This window comes from Anopheles marshallii, chromosome 2 (assembly GCF_943734725.1).
Source record: "Anopheles marshallii chromosome 2, idAnoMarsDA_429_01, whole genome shotgun sequence".
Taxonomy (NCBI): domain Eukaryota; kingdom Metazoa; phylum Arthropoda; class Insecta; order Diptera; family Culicidae; genus Anopheles; species Anopheles marshallii.
In genome coordinates, this window is record NC_071326.1 from 73,232,320 (window position 1) to 73,246,748 (window position 14,429).

General features: G+C 45.4%; 1 protein-coding gene across 1 annotated transcript in view; it reads right to left on the minus strand.

The window, feature by feature from the left end:
* LOC128718531 (uncharacterized) overlaps nucleotides 1-6,943 on the minus strand; it is a 55,185-nt gene extending 48,242 nt beyond the window's left edge. The window contains exon 1 of the mRNA XM_053812154.1: nucleotides 6,846-6,943. Within this exon, the coding sequence (XP_053668129.1) occupies nucleotides 6,846-6,943 (98 nt within the window). The remainder of the gene's footprint in view (nucleotides 1-6,845) is intronic.
* Nucleotides 6,944-14,429: the final 7,486 nt, after the last annotated feature.

Below are 14,429 nucleotides of genomic sequence, written 5' to 3' on the forward strand. Positions count from 1 at the left end.
TGGTGTTTACCGTGGATAGGCAATTGCTTTAGCACCACCCCCTTTGGGGCGTGCAAGGTTGCGCGCGCGTTCGTACAATCGGGACACGCGGACCATTCGATGCGTTCCTTGCCACTGGTCGGATGGTTTTTCCACTTAAAGGAGCCTTATCGGTGGTGTACAACCTGGTAGGCGCGTTGATATCGTGCCATCGTACGACCGAAATGGATTTTGCACGCAACCAAGCGTTCTGTTCGCTAGCCGAGTGGCGAGTGCCGGTGCCCGTCCACGGATACGGCCTCAACCTAACGCTCAACGGTGCGGTGGCGTTGACTTTAGTTGCTGGTTTTTTTTTTATTGTTGTACCCTCTCTGTTGTGCTCGTTTTATCAGCACTATTTTATCAGTGTGTATCGGAAATGTTGAGGAATTATGAACCTATTTCCACCGCTGTTTACTACTAAACGCCTCAAACGTAGAACATTGCCTTGCGCCGCTATATCTTTCCTTACCCTTGAGCGAACCCTTATCCTGGCTCATTTAAAAATAAGCCCGCGAAGCATAAAACACTTACGGGTTGTTTGCCTCCCCATTAGAACATTGCCTCCAATCTACGTGCAAATACTTCGGTTCTAATCTCAAGTGTAAAGCTCTGGCAATGACGCGTTACAAACCTCATTACATAGGAGAATTCCTCATTGAAATCGCGGTATGTTGCTGCTGTGGGAGGCGTAATAGAGTAGTTCATTATTTAAATTAGCTCAGGTAAGATTCACATACGCTGGCATTAGTTTTAAAGTATTTTTAGTATCATTCGGTAATATATCAAGCACTGGGTTAATTGAGTGACAGCGACCGATTATGAATTCAAAGTTTTTTCCTGCAATTACGACGGTGCAATATCTGAGTCAACACATGCAAATTCTTCGCTGATATAACAGACATACCAGCAGGTCTCGCTTGAAGCTACACATATTCCACCACCACTCGCGCCACTAACATCGGCCAGCGTGCAGAGGCATAACATTAAGAAACCATTTCAATAAACGCTGACGTTCGACGAGTCGCTCGCGGAAGACGCGTGAGATGGTGTGATCACGGACGATCTCATGCAGCTTCTGGAAGGTTACCTGCAGCCTGCCCCTGCATCCTCTTACCCCAACCGTCCAGCCGGTTGCAAATGTTCGGCAAATCATAAAGCCTGTCAAAACAAACATTTCGGTACGTACGACTATCCCATACGCACCCCCATCGTTCGTACTGCTGCCCCGGGTGTCGATGGAGCCTTAGTGGGCGCATTAAAACTCGGCGACTAATCAACGACACGGCTGGTGGTCTGGGCTACTGCCGGCCGGTCGGTGGTTGCAACACGATCGGCAGCAGCAGGGAGAAACCGCGAACGACGTACGGAAGAGTGCTGAACGATTCTCACCCCCTAGATTCCATCGCACAACCCCCCCTCCCCCTTCCCCTCCTCGAACAGCCCCTACGATTATCTGTCACCTTCTCGGCCTAATGTCTCAATGTCGATCGCATACAACACTTGGGCTCTCACTCGATCATGCACACAACGCCACACTGGCACAGCTTGTGGGTTTGTGTTTATTTTTTGTTGCTTTCGCTCACTACGATCAAATTCCAACAGCCTTTACACCGGGCGTTTGTCGTGCGGGTGGTATGCAAATATTTCACCACGTGAAAAAAGCGTTGCGCGAGTTCAGAGATTTGTCCGATGAGGATTATTCCTTGAATATCAGTTTGTTTACGCTCTTCGCGTTATAAGTAGATCTCGCTTATGTTTCTTTTCCGCTTTTTTTTTTCGTACACAATAACACCTCGAACGTGTCAGAGCTTTTGGCATGAGCATGGGAAAGGAAAAGCTTTCATCCCGAGTCACGCACAATTTGGTATTCTGGTTTTGATAAGTATGCTAATGTACGGTCGAAAACGGGCCCAGAATTACCGCGCATCAATCGGCAAATTGGATCTATTATTTTGTTGGACAATATTTCTCTTTAAAGAAACACTTCCTGACATAACCTTTAGTTAAATATACGGCCATTATTAATTAAAAAACAATATGTATGCGATATTCACTTTTATAACATCGAAACCTCAACAATTAACAATAAATAAGCTTTACTTTAGGCAACAAAATTACACACAAATCGCTTCCCAATTATAGAATGACATTGAATATAGACGTTTAAACTAATTTTTCCATTAGACATTAATATAAATTTCTGCAATACATTACCTGTTTCAAATTTGTATATATGAGCATGCCCATTAGCGGGGTTCCAACTGTTTCCTTTTGTTATGAATCAATTATTTCCCCTGGAAAACAATAATCTATTCTTTGTCCCACCATTACAATCGCACATTTAATGTCCGTCTGTATCGTCCGTTCAAATTTACGATATCAAACGCTCATTAGCGCATCCCGCTTATCTAATGATTTGATGAGTTGGCGAAGACGCCGACAGGAAACCCCAACATAGCGCTTGGACAAGCTGACGGAAATTGAAATCAAAAGCGTCGTCCGGTTTCGTAAATTAGTTTCACAATTTGCTTATCGTGCGGTGATCCATTTATGTTTATATCTTCAGAACATTTCTTCTTCAACGGTAGATGATTGTTTTTATTTGGCTTTATTTAACTAGCTGTTATGCAAATGTTTTCGAGATGCATTCATATGATTAAAAGTGCAGAAAAGTTTACGACGTTAGAATCTGCAACATGACAACAGACGCACCATCGGAATGCTATATGTGTGCTTAAGTATATCTTCGGCAGGACGGAACCCGGGAGCTACATTTAATCTACATGCAAATTAATTGCTGTCCTTTTCGGTTGGATGCAGAAAAAACTTTTGTGTTTTTTGATAACTCAAAATACCTTTGAATATCTAATAGGAAGATTCGCGAATCTCTCAACATCACACGCGTATTATCGACAAACGTTTAGAAATTCCAAAATTTATGTATCTTCAGATATTTGGGATTTTTTTAAAGCTTATTTATTCTTCGGTAGGCTCTTGCGTTCTTCTAACTCTGAATATAATTTAATAGGAAGATACGCGAATTTCTTACCATTACAAGCATATTATTGAGATATCTATATTAATTCTGAAATTCCCTGCATTATCCTCAGAGATTCTGGAATTTTGTTGAGAATTTGATAAAATAAGAAAATACGATAGACACCTGAACACCTCCAAATATCTCTCTATGAAAATTCCGGAAGCTCTCAATATTCTTTGAGAAATTAAGACATTTATAAATCTTGCGAGATTCATGAACATTTTGAGAGATAATGTAATATAAATGGTTCATCTCACAAAATTCAGGTCGCACAACACCGATCCCGATTCACACCATAAAGAATCCAAAGAATCGATACTTCATTAGGCAATGTGCTAGCTATAGACCGAAACCTTATTAAACGGATCGTTCTCCTATCCTATCCTGCGGATGAGAGCTATCCCACAATCCTGCTACAAACCCAGCAATCAACGGATGGTTTGATGTAAACATTCGCAACACTAGGATGTTTGTAAAACAAAGTCTCTAGCCGATTGTTTCTTCGTAAACATATATAACACTTTCCGATTCTTTTTTTTTTTTTGCACGTCTAGTTTTGTTTGTACAACTGAAACACATATTTCTACGTTTGATCTTGATACATCTCAAAGCACCAACCAATTAACATCATTCACTCGGCAAAGGAGAGGGACGGTAGATAATCTGATAAGGCACAAACGCGGTGTAAAATCACTTCCTTTCCGTAAGGCAAAAGGTGTTCCACCACCAGCAGACGGTGAGGTTAAGTGAAACAAAAACAATCCGCTATAAACAAACTGATTATCTCGCATGATGCACTGTGCTCGATTATGGTTCACCTTTGCCTGATGTTGGGCTGCGCGTGAAAATGAAAAGCGAATTCCAAATGGAAAAGCAGGCACCACTATCGCATTGTGTGTTTGTTTTTATAGCAAATCTTAGAGATGAATATTCATGGTTTTAAGAATGGTTTTAGTAAGACTAATATTCAGCACGCTGATTGGGTTACTTTGTAGTGTTACCGTCCGGTTTCGAAATGAATTCATTTGCCGATAGATCTTCACCCGTAGGAAAATACCGGATATTGCCAGGCATTGTGTAATTGGGTAACTTTGGGTAAGGTTTGCTATAAACTCATGCTTTCTTATTAAAAGTTCACAAAGCCATGAAAGAACCCGGTCCTTCCAAGTGAATGTAGAATGCATCGTCAATCATTTTAATGTTTTGTAACACAGTAATAATAAAAATTAATATGTCATGCCGTGTTTGAAAAAAAGATGGAAATAATCGAACCGTATTTCGAACCGATCCTCTCACCGGTGACGTCATGAAAGGGATGCAGGAATTTCATACGTGCCGCAATTGGCGCTGAGTCACCAAAGATACTAGAAGTTCATCATTAAATCCCGTTCTCGAACCGTGCCGTGCGAGGCGTCACATATCTCAGGGCTTTTAAGCGCTCGAGACGTTTAGTGTCCATCATCATCAGCATCGTCGCCTTTCGTACCCCGTGGGCCGTCCCTCGTACGTTCGCCCCCGCCCCCCTTATACCGTGCGCCAGCGCCAGCCGATGGAATGTATTAGTAAATTATTCACATATCAATAAATTAACACCAAGGCGCCTCACGGATGGATAGTTACTGTCCGCGTGTGCATCGGTTTCGTTGTTTCATTGTGGCTGTATATTTTTTTTATTTTTTCACCCTCAACCTCCCGGGAGCAGAACACGATTGTTCCGGTTCGTTGGCTGGTCAGTGGATTTTGTGCCTGCTGGCGACATCATTCTCGGCAGGGAACTCCTGTCTCTGTGGCATTCTTTACACGCAGCTGTGTTACTCCTTCCCAAAGCAACTGCATTTTGCACATTACAACGACAAAAAAAAGCAGACGAAGCAGTTAAAATGTTATTGCCCAACATTCCTCCGGTTTAAAACCGGCACGATCGAGGGGACAGTTGCATGAAAGATGTTTTGTGTTAGAATCCACAACAATATGCAAGATTGCCACAGCAATGAAAGAGAGTTATTATTAGCCACTGCACCCAAACACCTAATTTACGAAGTGGTGATACACAGAAATATAGTGCAAGCAGAAGGTAAATTACGTCGCATAACTTCCGATAACGAAACAGTGCAATGAAAAACATTCTTAAATCACAACACCACATTCCTGACCACAATCACGCCTTTTATATTCCCCCCCTGATAGTGCAGCAAGAATGTGATCGTAAAAAGATCAATTCGAGGCGCATATCAGTCCGGTTGACAACTGGCCGTGGCAACTTCTAGCCCGTCTCCTGAAGCTCGTCGAGTCCCCCCGGGGAAATGACCCACAGGAGGTTTTGTTGTTTCAAACATATTTCCAATTGTTTTCGACGGCCTATAGTTATTTTCATAGGGTTTACTTTCCACGCGCCCGCGCGTGTTTTGTTTGACTTGTCCCCTAAACTGTTGCAAGAATCAACAACAACCACCCGAACCTTCTACCCCCCTTGCAACCCCCCGGCCGTTTTTAGCCTTTCAACTTACCCCCATGAGACGAATTAGTTCACCCAGCTTCTTATCTCAACCATCGCAGGCGGCACACACTTCACCGTCCAAACACACACAGGGGGGTGGAGGGGGGGATGGGGGAGGGGGGATGGTACGGGTGGTGAAGATGTGAAGTAAAAACAATCAATACACAACACACAAATCCCACCAACACCTGCACGCTGCACGCCGTGTGACAAATCGTGTCGATAAGAAGCACCCCCCCTTTACACCTTACAGCGCAGTGAGAGAACTGGCCGCGACTACGCTGTTGCAGCAGATACTCCAAAAACGTACACATACCCGTGTTGCTCTGTCGTAAGAATAGTGTGTGCCTTTGGCTGATAAAAAAAAAACCTGGCCCTATCAAACCCCAAAATTAGGACACCAACGGCACACGGTTGTTGCACCCACTCAAGCATTCCGGTGCGTTCGTTGGTAGAGCCACTCGAGACGCTTGAGAACCCTTTTGCTTTTAGGTCCTGGCTGCAATTGCGTGGCTGAACTGAACGCATACACTGCAGACGTTCGGTGCGCTTTTTTGCGCCAATCTTTACGCCGTCGTGCCCTTTCTCATGACCTTGCCTTTTTAGGGGATGCGCCAACGGGTACGGGGTTGCTCTCCTCTGAAGGGGGTGCCGCGTCGCGTCCTTTGTGAGATTCAACCGTAGATGCGGTCACACCGCTCTAATCGTCCGGTATCGCACACGATCGTGCGACCAAAAAAGAAAAGCCCACCAAACGAATGCCGACAATGCACCGTCCTGGAGTTCCAGCATTCGTCCAGAGACCCCCTTCGAAAACGGGGCGGGTTAGTTGAAAGCGATGCGCGTGCTGCATAACGCACCCGCACCCTTTAAAGGGACCACTTTCCCAGCGGCGGACGGCTGGCACACATTGTCGCCCGGGGGGTGATTTTTATTGCGTGCCGCCTCGGAACAACACACAACCGCAGAGTGCTTCATTACGGGTGCCTTTCCCCCCACCATCCTCCCTCCCACCCCCCGCGGGAGGAGTAATATTGCCAACAGTTGTTTACGTTCTGCTCACGTCGTCCCGACGTAATACCGGTGCTCCAAGCTTGGCACAAGGCATGCGCTACTGGAACGCATAAATCCCAAGGCACGATCATGCCCCGACCGGGCGGGAAAGTGAAAGGGAGAGCAATTGTATGCGAATGTGGCCGGGTAGTGGTGGAAACAGTTCGACAACAATTATGCCACCAGGTTGGAGAATACCCACGAAAGCGGCACCAGAACCGCAGCCCAACGTACCTTCGGGAAGTCGAACGTTTGCGACCAGTTGCCGGTGTCACGCCATGCGCCACAGACCGAACGGCACGATCCGTTGAGACGTCCAACCGCAGCCCCATCGTTCGCTCCACTATCAACGCCCCGGAGGCCAACAAACATCAATCGAGGACACACTTTGCACTCTGCATGCTATAAAGCTCCGCAGCACACAAACACCACATTGCGGTTGACTTGCCAAAACGCTACTAACTTCCGATGTTTGGACGCGAAGGCGGAAACCACCAGCCCGGCGGCTCATGTTCATACATGTTCATCTCACATCGGTCGGCGGGAAAGGAAAACCATCGGAAGCCGTTTAATCCGTCGCCAAACGGCTGCAAGAAAACGAAAGGAATCCGATCGCCGACGGCGCCGCTAGTCGCCAGTCGGCGCGAACGCGAACTCCCCTAAACAATGGATTTGCAATTTTTCTTTGCAATCGGTTGGATGACTCATGCCTATCCGTCCGAAAGCACGCAACGGTTAACACCGCGTGGACGGTGGACGCAGATGCACCAACGGGCAGTTTTTACCATCGTGTGGCCCACATAATTCCAACATGGCTGGTCGAGTGTGAAGTCTCGATCATAACGCGCATAGGGACGCACGTGTTCGGGTCAACCATTCGACACAGACGAGGACAACGTACATCCGGTCGACGATCAATGTCACAGTGCGCGCATCGGGCAGTTGTTTAGAAGGTTAAGGATTGATGCACGGACGGATGATGATGGAAAAATGCAAGGCACGGGAGTTGAACAATTGCGGCACGACTGATTGAGAGTGGACGGTACGAAAAAAAAATAGACACTCAGCTGCCAACGGACAAACTAGAATACTGCAATTGTTTTTTAGTCTCATCCCAGTCTGGTGGTTGAAGGGGAACCGAACAACGAACCGGACACTGCACTCAGGGTTCGTGCGTTTGCAACGCATTATGCGATGGACCCGACGAGGTCGACCCCTCCCCCGCCGTCGTAACGTCGTTGTTGCACCGGAAGAGGAAGTTGATTTACCGACGCAGACACAAAAAGGGCAAAAGGGCAGCACAGGTTGGAGAGCGCAACGCTGTTTTGTGAACGGGAGCAGATTTAGGGTGAAGGTGGCCACGCGTACATTCATCAAATCTCGTGCCAGTGATGAATGGTGGCGAAGTGCTTCAATGTGAGGTTATGATTTTTTGTGTTCTACCTCCAAGGAACTCATCAATTCGCACATTCACCAACCAAGGTTGGATCGTGGACGGGAGATTTGCAAAAATGTGTTAACCTTTTGTTATTGTTTCCGATAATGTCCTCTGCTGGATCGCAAGCTTCTCAACGTTCCCTGCTACCAAGTAAATCAGATTACAACCGCACGGGACATGTAGTGGTTTCGATTTAGACGCCTCATTACGGTGACGATCTTATCTGGCAGCTCTCTTATCCACCGAACGCCACTCGAGGAAAGACGGTGCCGTTACCACCTTCCTTTAGTGCCCCCCATCCCTCCGGGAACACAACTAGCGCCACGAGCATTTACGGCTCGCAACCACCTGCGCAACATGGCTACGCACTTTCCCGCATGTTCCCGCTTAGATTTCCTTATCTATCTCTGGGAAGAGCTCGAATAAAAAAGCAAAAAGGCGTAAAAGCATAAAATTACAACCGGAACCAACTGCTAGACGCCGGGACGGTTGATGGGACGTGCTGCTAGCTTCAAATTATCTATTAGTGCCAATCATTTTACGCACTTTGGAACAACAGAAGTGTAACCACTGGGCACACACGAATTACGGAACATGGTGCTGTAATACTTGTCCCGGGTGATGTTTTTCTGCGCACTACAAGCGTAGACTGGAACGTAGTTTACGGCGAAATAGGTAAACCTCCCCGATAGAACTAAACGGTATACAATATGGGGTGGTTGGGGAGACATAAAATCGCTGCTGTTGTTTGCTAGATGGTATGTAGGGATCTCACTAACTACCGAGTACATAAACTGAAGATTTGAAGAAGAGACTGAAGAGAATTGAAATAATCGAGTATTAGTAGTCTAAATACTAAAGACGTAAAAAGTCCTACGGGGAATGATCACTACTTCTGTTTGAACTTGAACGAACCGGTTCGTTATTTATGAAGAACTGAACGAAGGGTACAGTTCATTCGTTCTTTTGGTTCTGCCTCTAACATTTGAGCTCGTTCATATAGTTCGCTCAACCTACCGTTTCAGGACGCTCCACCTCCACGTTACATTCCATTCAAACTGCGTTATATGTCGTTCAACCTGCGTTACGCGCAGTTTAACCAGCGTTACGCGCAGTTTAACCTGCGTTATAAGCCTTTTAACGAGCGTCATTCAAGCTGCTTCATAGCTCGTTTAACAACTTTTACATTTAACACATATGTCGCCCGACCTGTCTATATAGTTCATTCGGACACGAACAACCGGAGGACTAATCACGACTGGCAGCAGCATAATTAGACGAACGAAGTTCGCTCGTTCACTTAAAATAACTGAACCGAATTGTACAGGTTTAGTGCTTGTGAACCAACTCTAATTTGGTGGGACTACCAATAAATCAGTAATTATGAGTTACATCCGTATGTCAAAAACTAAATTCGTAACGCTGCTCTCAACAATTGGGTTGAGACTGGAGGCCTCGATGACTCGAAGTGAACCAGATTTTTTTTCCCCCGACATAAACATGATTTCTGTCCCGATTTTAACAGATTTCTAACTCTGTCCTCTCTTTCATTAGACACTTATTGTCACACTGAATTGGTTGCAAAAGGAGGTCAAATGACCGCTAGAACTTCAGTTTGCTGATGTAATAATAACCAAGCTCGTAACGCATTGATCCCATGGTGGCCTTCACTGGCGTTAAAACTTGAAGCGCTTTCCGGTAGTAATGTTGAACATGGTTGTGATTTATTCTTTCGTTCATTTGCAATCAACAGAACCACATACGTTTGGTAGGTGTCTTGCGACCAAAACCCAAAAGCCTTCAAAAGAAAACACAAATCAGCTAGTAGTTTCGCCTCGATGATATCGTATGCCGAAACATTTTAACTTGGTAATAATATTGAACAATAGTCTTTCCTTGCCATCGATTTTTTTGGTTTTTGCAACCTCCTTGAACGTCGTTTGCGGTCGGTCGGGACCCGGGTACGAGCAAAGGGAGCAAATGGATATCAATGCTAGAGGTTATAATGTCTCGAATAAATCAAATCAATCAATCGCACCACTGTCCCGCTGCCACGGTGCTATGACGGCAAACAATAAGGGTCGATATGGCATCACGCGGCCCATGATGGTGCGGTGGCGGCGGCTGTGCTGAGATCGAGAGCTGGCAGCAACATAAATTTGTCTGTATTTGATTTTCTTTTCGCTACCACACCGTCTCCTTTCGCCCGTCTCTCATCGTAAGCATCAACCACGGCAAAGACAACAACAAAAAACAGAAGGCAAATGGAATCAACCAGCGCCTTGTGATGTGATGATCATCATCAAATAATAATAAAAACATCTGTCCAATAAAATCCGAATGCAATAAATATGAAGGGCAACCTACACGACCGTCGATGTGCGAGAACGCCTCGGGAGGCCGCCCAAGGCAAGAATAGCGCAAATGCCAAAAAGGTCTTTGAGGGAGGGTGGAGAAAGGAAACCAGACGGGCGGAGAAATGGTCATAGACAAATAGACCACCCTGAGAGAGTGTTTGCCGCAGTGCCCTTCCTTGCAGACCGGAACGATAATGTGTGTCTGTGGTGGGTATAATCGGTGACATTTTCTCGCCTACCCCCCAAAAGGGAAACATTTTTTCCTCTCGATGACTGTGGTGTGCCTGGCGGTTGAAGAAACAACACTCAGGAGGCTTTCTCGTGGTGGACCACTTAGCGCCGGATTTGGCTGCCATTTGGCGGAATGAAACACATTCCAAGCTAGTACCACAACAATTCGATCAAACGCATGAGCGAGTGTGCGAAAGATGGACGGTGGACGACGCTGGTATGTCAGTTGCAATTCGCAAATGTCGTTCGCAAAAAATAAAAATGTCTCGCGGCGAACGATTTATTCTTGACTGCAGCCAAAAATAAACGTTTGCGTATATTGATAGAATCAAAACCACATGACGAACAAATATAGCCTTCAACTTGAAGGTTAGCAATGGTGACACGGTGGCAAAAGGAAAGGTGATGACGACATTTTCTGAAGAATGATATTTTTTGTTTTTGCAATTGTTAATTACAATCTTAATGGCAGAGTATGTGGGACACGGATGAGCTCGGGAAACTCTTCACGCCCGGACCCTGCACACTGTTTTCTTGAAGCTTTGTATTTTATGAGCTTTTGCGGTCTGGATTCTGTAGACATCTGGAGCATATGGTCTTAGGATGGACTTAGGTCTAATAATTTCAGATTGGACGAAACATCCACAGTGTTTAAGGAGACAAGGACTAATAGGAATGTGAATATGGCATCTGATTCCACGATTTGGATCATCTATGATCCTGCGTGGAGTATAATTCTTCAAGAATCATATGGCTGAACGCAGCTGATAGCCTCATTCTCAAAGGTTTGAGAACGGTGTAAATATCTATTTTGAGGTAGTTTGAGATACCTATCATTCGAAAAAGTGTAAGAATTGAAGTGTATGAGCGAAAAAGATCATCAAATCTCACACACTTTAGTAATAACTAACGCCCTTTTGGTATATTCAATCGTTCAAGAATTACATCTGATCAGTATCACCGGGTCTTAATTCCTGAGATCAGGGCATTGCGTTCCAGAGCGGGATATTCTGAACTATCTGCAAATGATCACTAATAGCGATAGATGAGCAATATCTATCGAATCCAAACATCGACGTCAACTACGGCTCAGCCCTTCGCTAGAATAAGGACTTCGCTCTTATATGATTTATATCCTTTAGTACCACATCAACCTTAGGTATCCTACAGCAAATACGGGTTTGTGTTCGGTTAGAAATTCTTAACTGTCTAATGCTCTTTAGGTATATTCAGTACTGCAAGAAAAAGATCTCGTCCATTCGACAAGGGACTCAACTTCTGAGATCAGAGCGATGTGTTCCAGAATTGAAGAATGTTTCTATCAACAACAAATCTATCGGGGGCCGAACTTTGACGACAACTACGGCTCAAACCTTCGCTAGGATAAGAAACTTTCGCTCTCTCTTGGACGACGGAGTGACACACTGGAATAAGAGCTTTTCAGGTGTCCTTTCACGGTTCAAAAAATCGAAGTAGTAGCAGTATGGCTAGATCGTTCTGGGCGCTATTAGATGTTTATTCAACAACTGTCTGGCTTAGCTACTTCCCCTTCGATCCCATGATGACAAATTGATATGGCATGAAACGTGATCGTGATGTGATGCATTTCCATCTTCCAAGCCGCGATAAAACAATTCCCCGAGCAGCATAGAGGAATGCGAAAAATGCATCACTTCTGCAGTCAATCCGACGGTGACGTGCACAGTTACGGGACACATATGCCTTCTCTCGATGATGCTTCCAATGCACTATTTATTGTACGGATTTTAAACCATACGCAGACAAACGGACCCTCACACACTGTTGCTTGAACCCACCATCAGAAAGGTGTTTTTTTTCCTGAAATACTTACATCGTATTTATTTGGCCTCATTGTACTTTTTTTCTTGTGGGTTTTGTGTTTGTTTCTTCAATAGTGCAATACTGGGTGGCGGGGCGCGCAGGTTGCATTCGTCAGGCCGTTGCATAGGACCGCGGGCGAGGAATGCACTGTAGCAGACCGTGTAGACGGCAAGCGTCCGCGATCCTCGATCGATTGTGAAATCGCGTTACACCTGCCACACCACATTGCACGCGGAACACCACCCACCCCCCGTTTTCCCGCTCGTGGACACGGTGGCACGTACGCACGTACGCCACACACGTACACACACGCGGGCACGCACACACACACACACACGCGCGCAGGATTACATTAACACGTGGGTATCAGCATCTGGAAGTCGAAACGGTTTTTGGGGCACCACTGCTGTCACACCGTTGAATTTAGACAAAAAATAGATATCTTAACGCACACACAAACCCACTTTCACTCACAAACACTACCGCAGCGTAGCGCTCGTTGTTTTATGTCAAGCAACAGGCGCACACCGTCATGAATGAGTTGATTTCCCACACGGGGGCGAATGGAAAAGGATACTCGGGCGTGTTGCCACTTCACTTTGTTTGGGCTCACACACGCCGGAAGGACACTCGCACCATTTAATTTGGGTCACAAAGGCTGGAGGCTTGCCCCCACGTACGGTTTGAGCTTGCAAAACTTTGTCAAGTTGAACACATATTCATGACGCTTCTTCACACAATTTGAAACATTTCATTTTCTCCTTTGAGGGATGTTGTTTATTCACGTCTGCCTTTTTATGTGCATCCTTTGGCAACACTTTTTTCACTGCACTTTATCAATCTTATTACACCAAAATTCACTTTTAACACGTTTCTTTTCTCTTCTTTCCACGTTTAAACATTACTTCACCACTATCACTTACAATCACTCGTTCGTCGGTTTGACAAAAGTATGTTGTTGTTTTTTTGTAATTTGTAATTTGCTTTAAACTTTTAACCGGCAAATTGAATCCTTTTGCCTAATAATTCCCGTCCCCCCTCCCGCTGGGAGGCAAAAAAGGCTGACGTAACTGTACGGAAACGAAATTGGAAATGGAGCAATACGAAATTAATAATAGACGAAAAAACACACAACCACAAATCGATAAATCAATTGGCAGTGTTGTATAATTCAACCCGAGTTGGCATAACAAGCGTCAAGCGACGGGAGGAGATTGGTGTGGTGGCGGTTTTTGGGGGGGAGGGAGGGCATGCCCTATCCAGAAGTTGGAGTTACGCGCGGGAAATGCTGTCTGTCTCCCGTGGAAACAAGAATCGTAGCTGGGGAAAACACGGTTTTGTGGGGGAAACCTGTGGTTTTGTGGAGCCGAAATCTCGGCTCCTGTATTTAGAACGGCACGAACGGAACAAGACAAAACAAACACATGACACAATCGCACAGAGAAAGAGAGAGAGAGCAAAAGAAAAGGGGATAGTGAGAGAGAACCACTCACACAGCCAGGATACTTTCACACGTGGCATTTGCGTACACACACGGGTGTCCTTTTCTCTGTGTAGCGACTGTATGCACCAACGGTTATATAAACCAGCATCACCAGACGCACGCACACTTGCTTCTACATCGTAAATTTTTCCTTCCTTAATCCTCCGGAGCTCCGTTCGTTTACCAAACAAGGTTCGCTGCCGTACACGTTTAAGGATTCGGCACCAGCATTTCTCTCCTTAATTTACATCTTTGCTCTTTTGATTTCCCCTTTTCAATATTATGTTTAATGCATTACTCCAATCGACGAGAGAAAGAAAAGGAAAACATCACTGGGAAAACACCAATCATATGGGTACGTAAAAAAAAGGGGTCATGCCACGCGGAGGAGCTTCCTGTTCTATTGGGTCCGCGTTCGAGTGTGGTCGTGTGGTTCGTGTGTCCTTTTGCGGGGCCGGGGTGGTTTG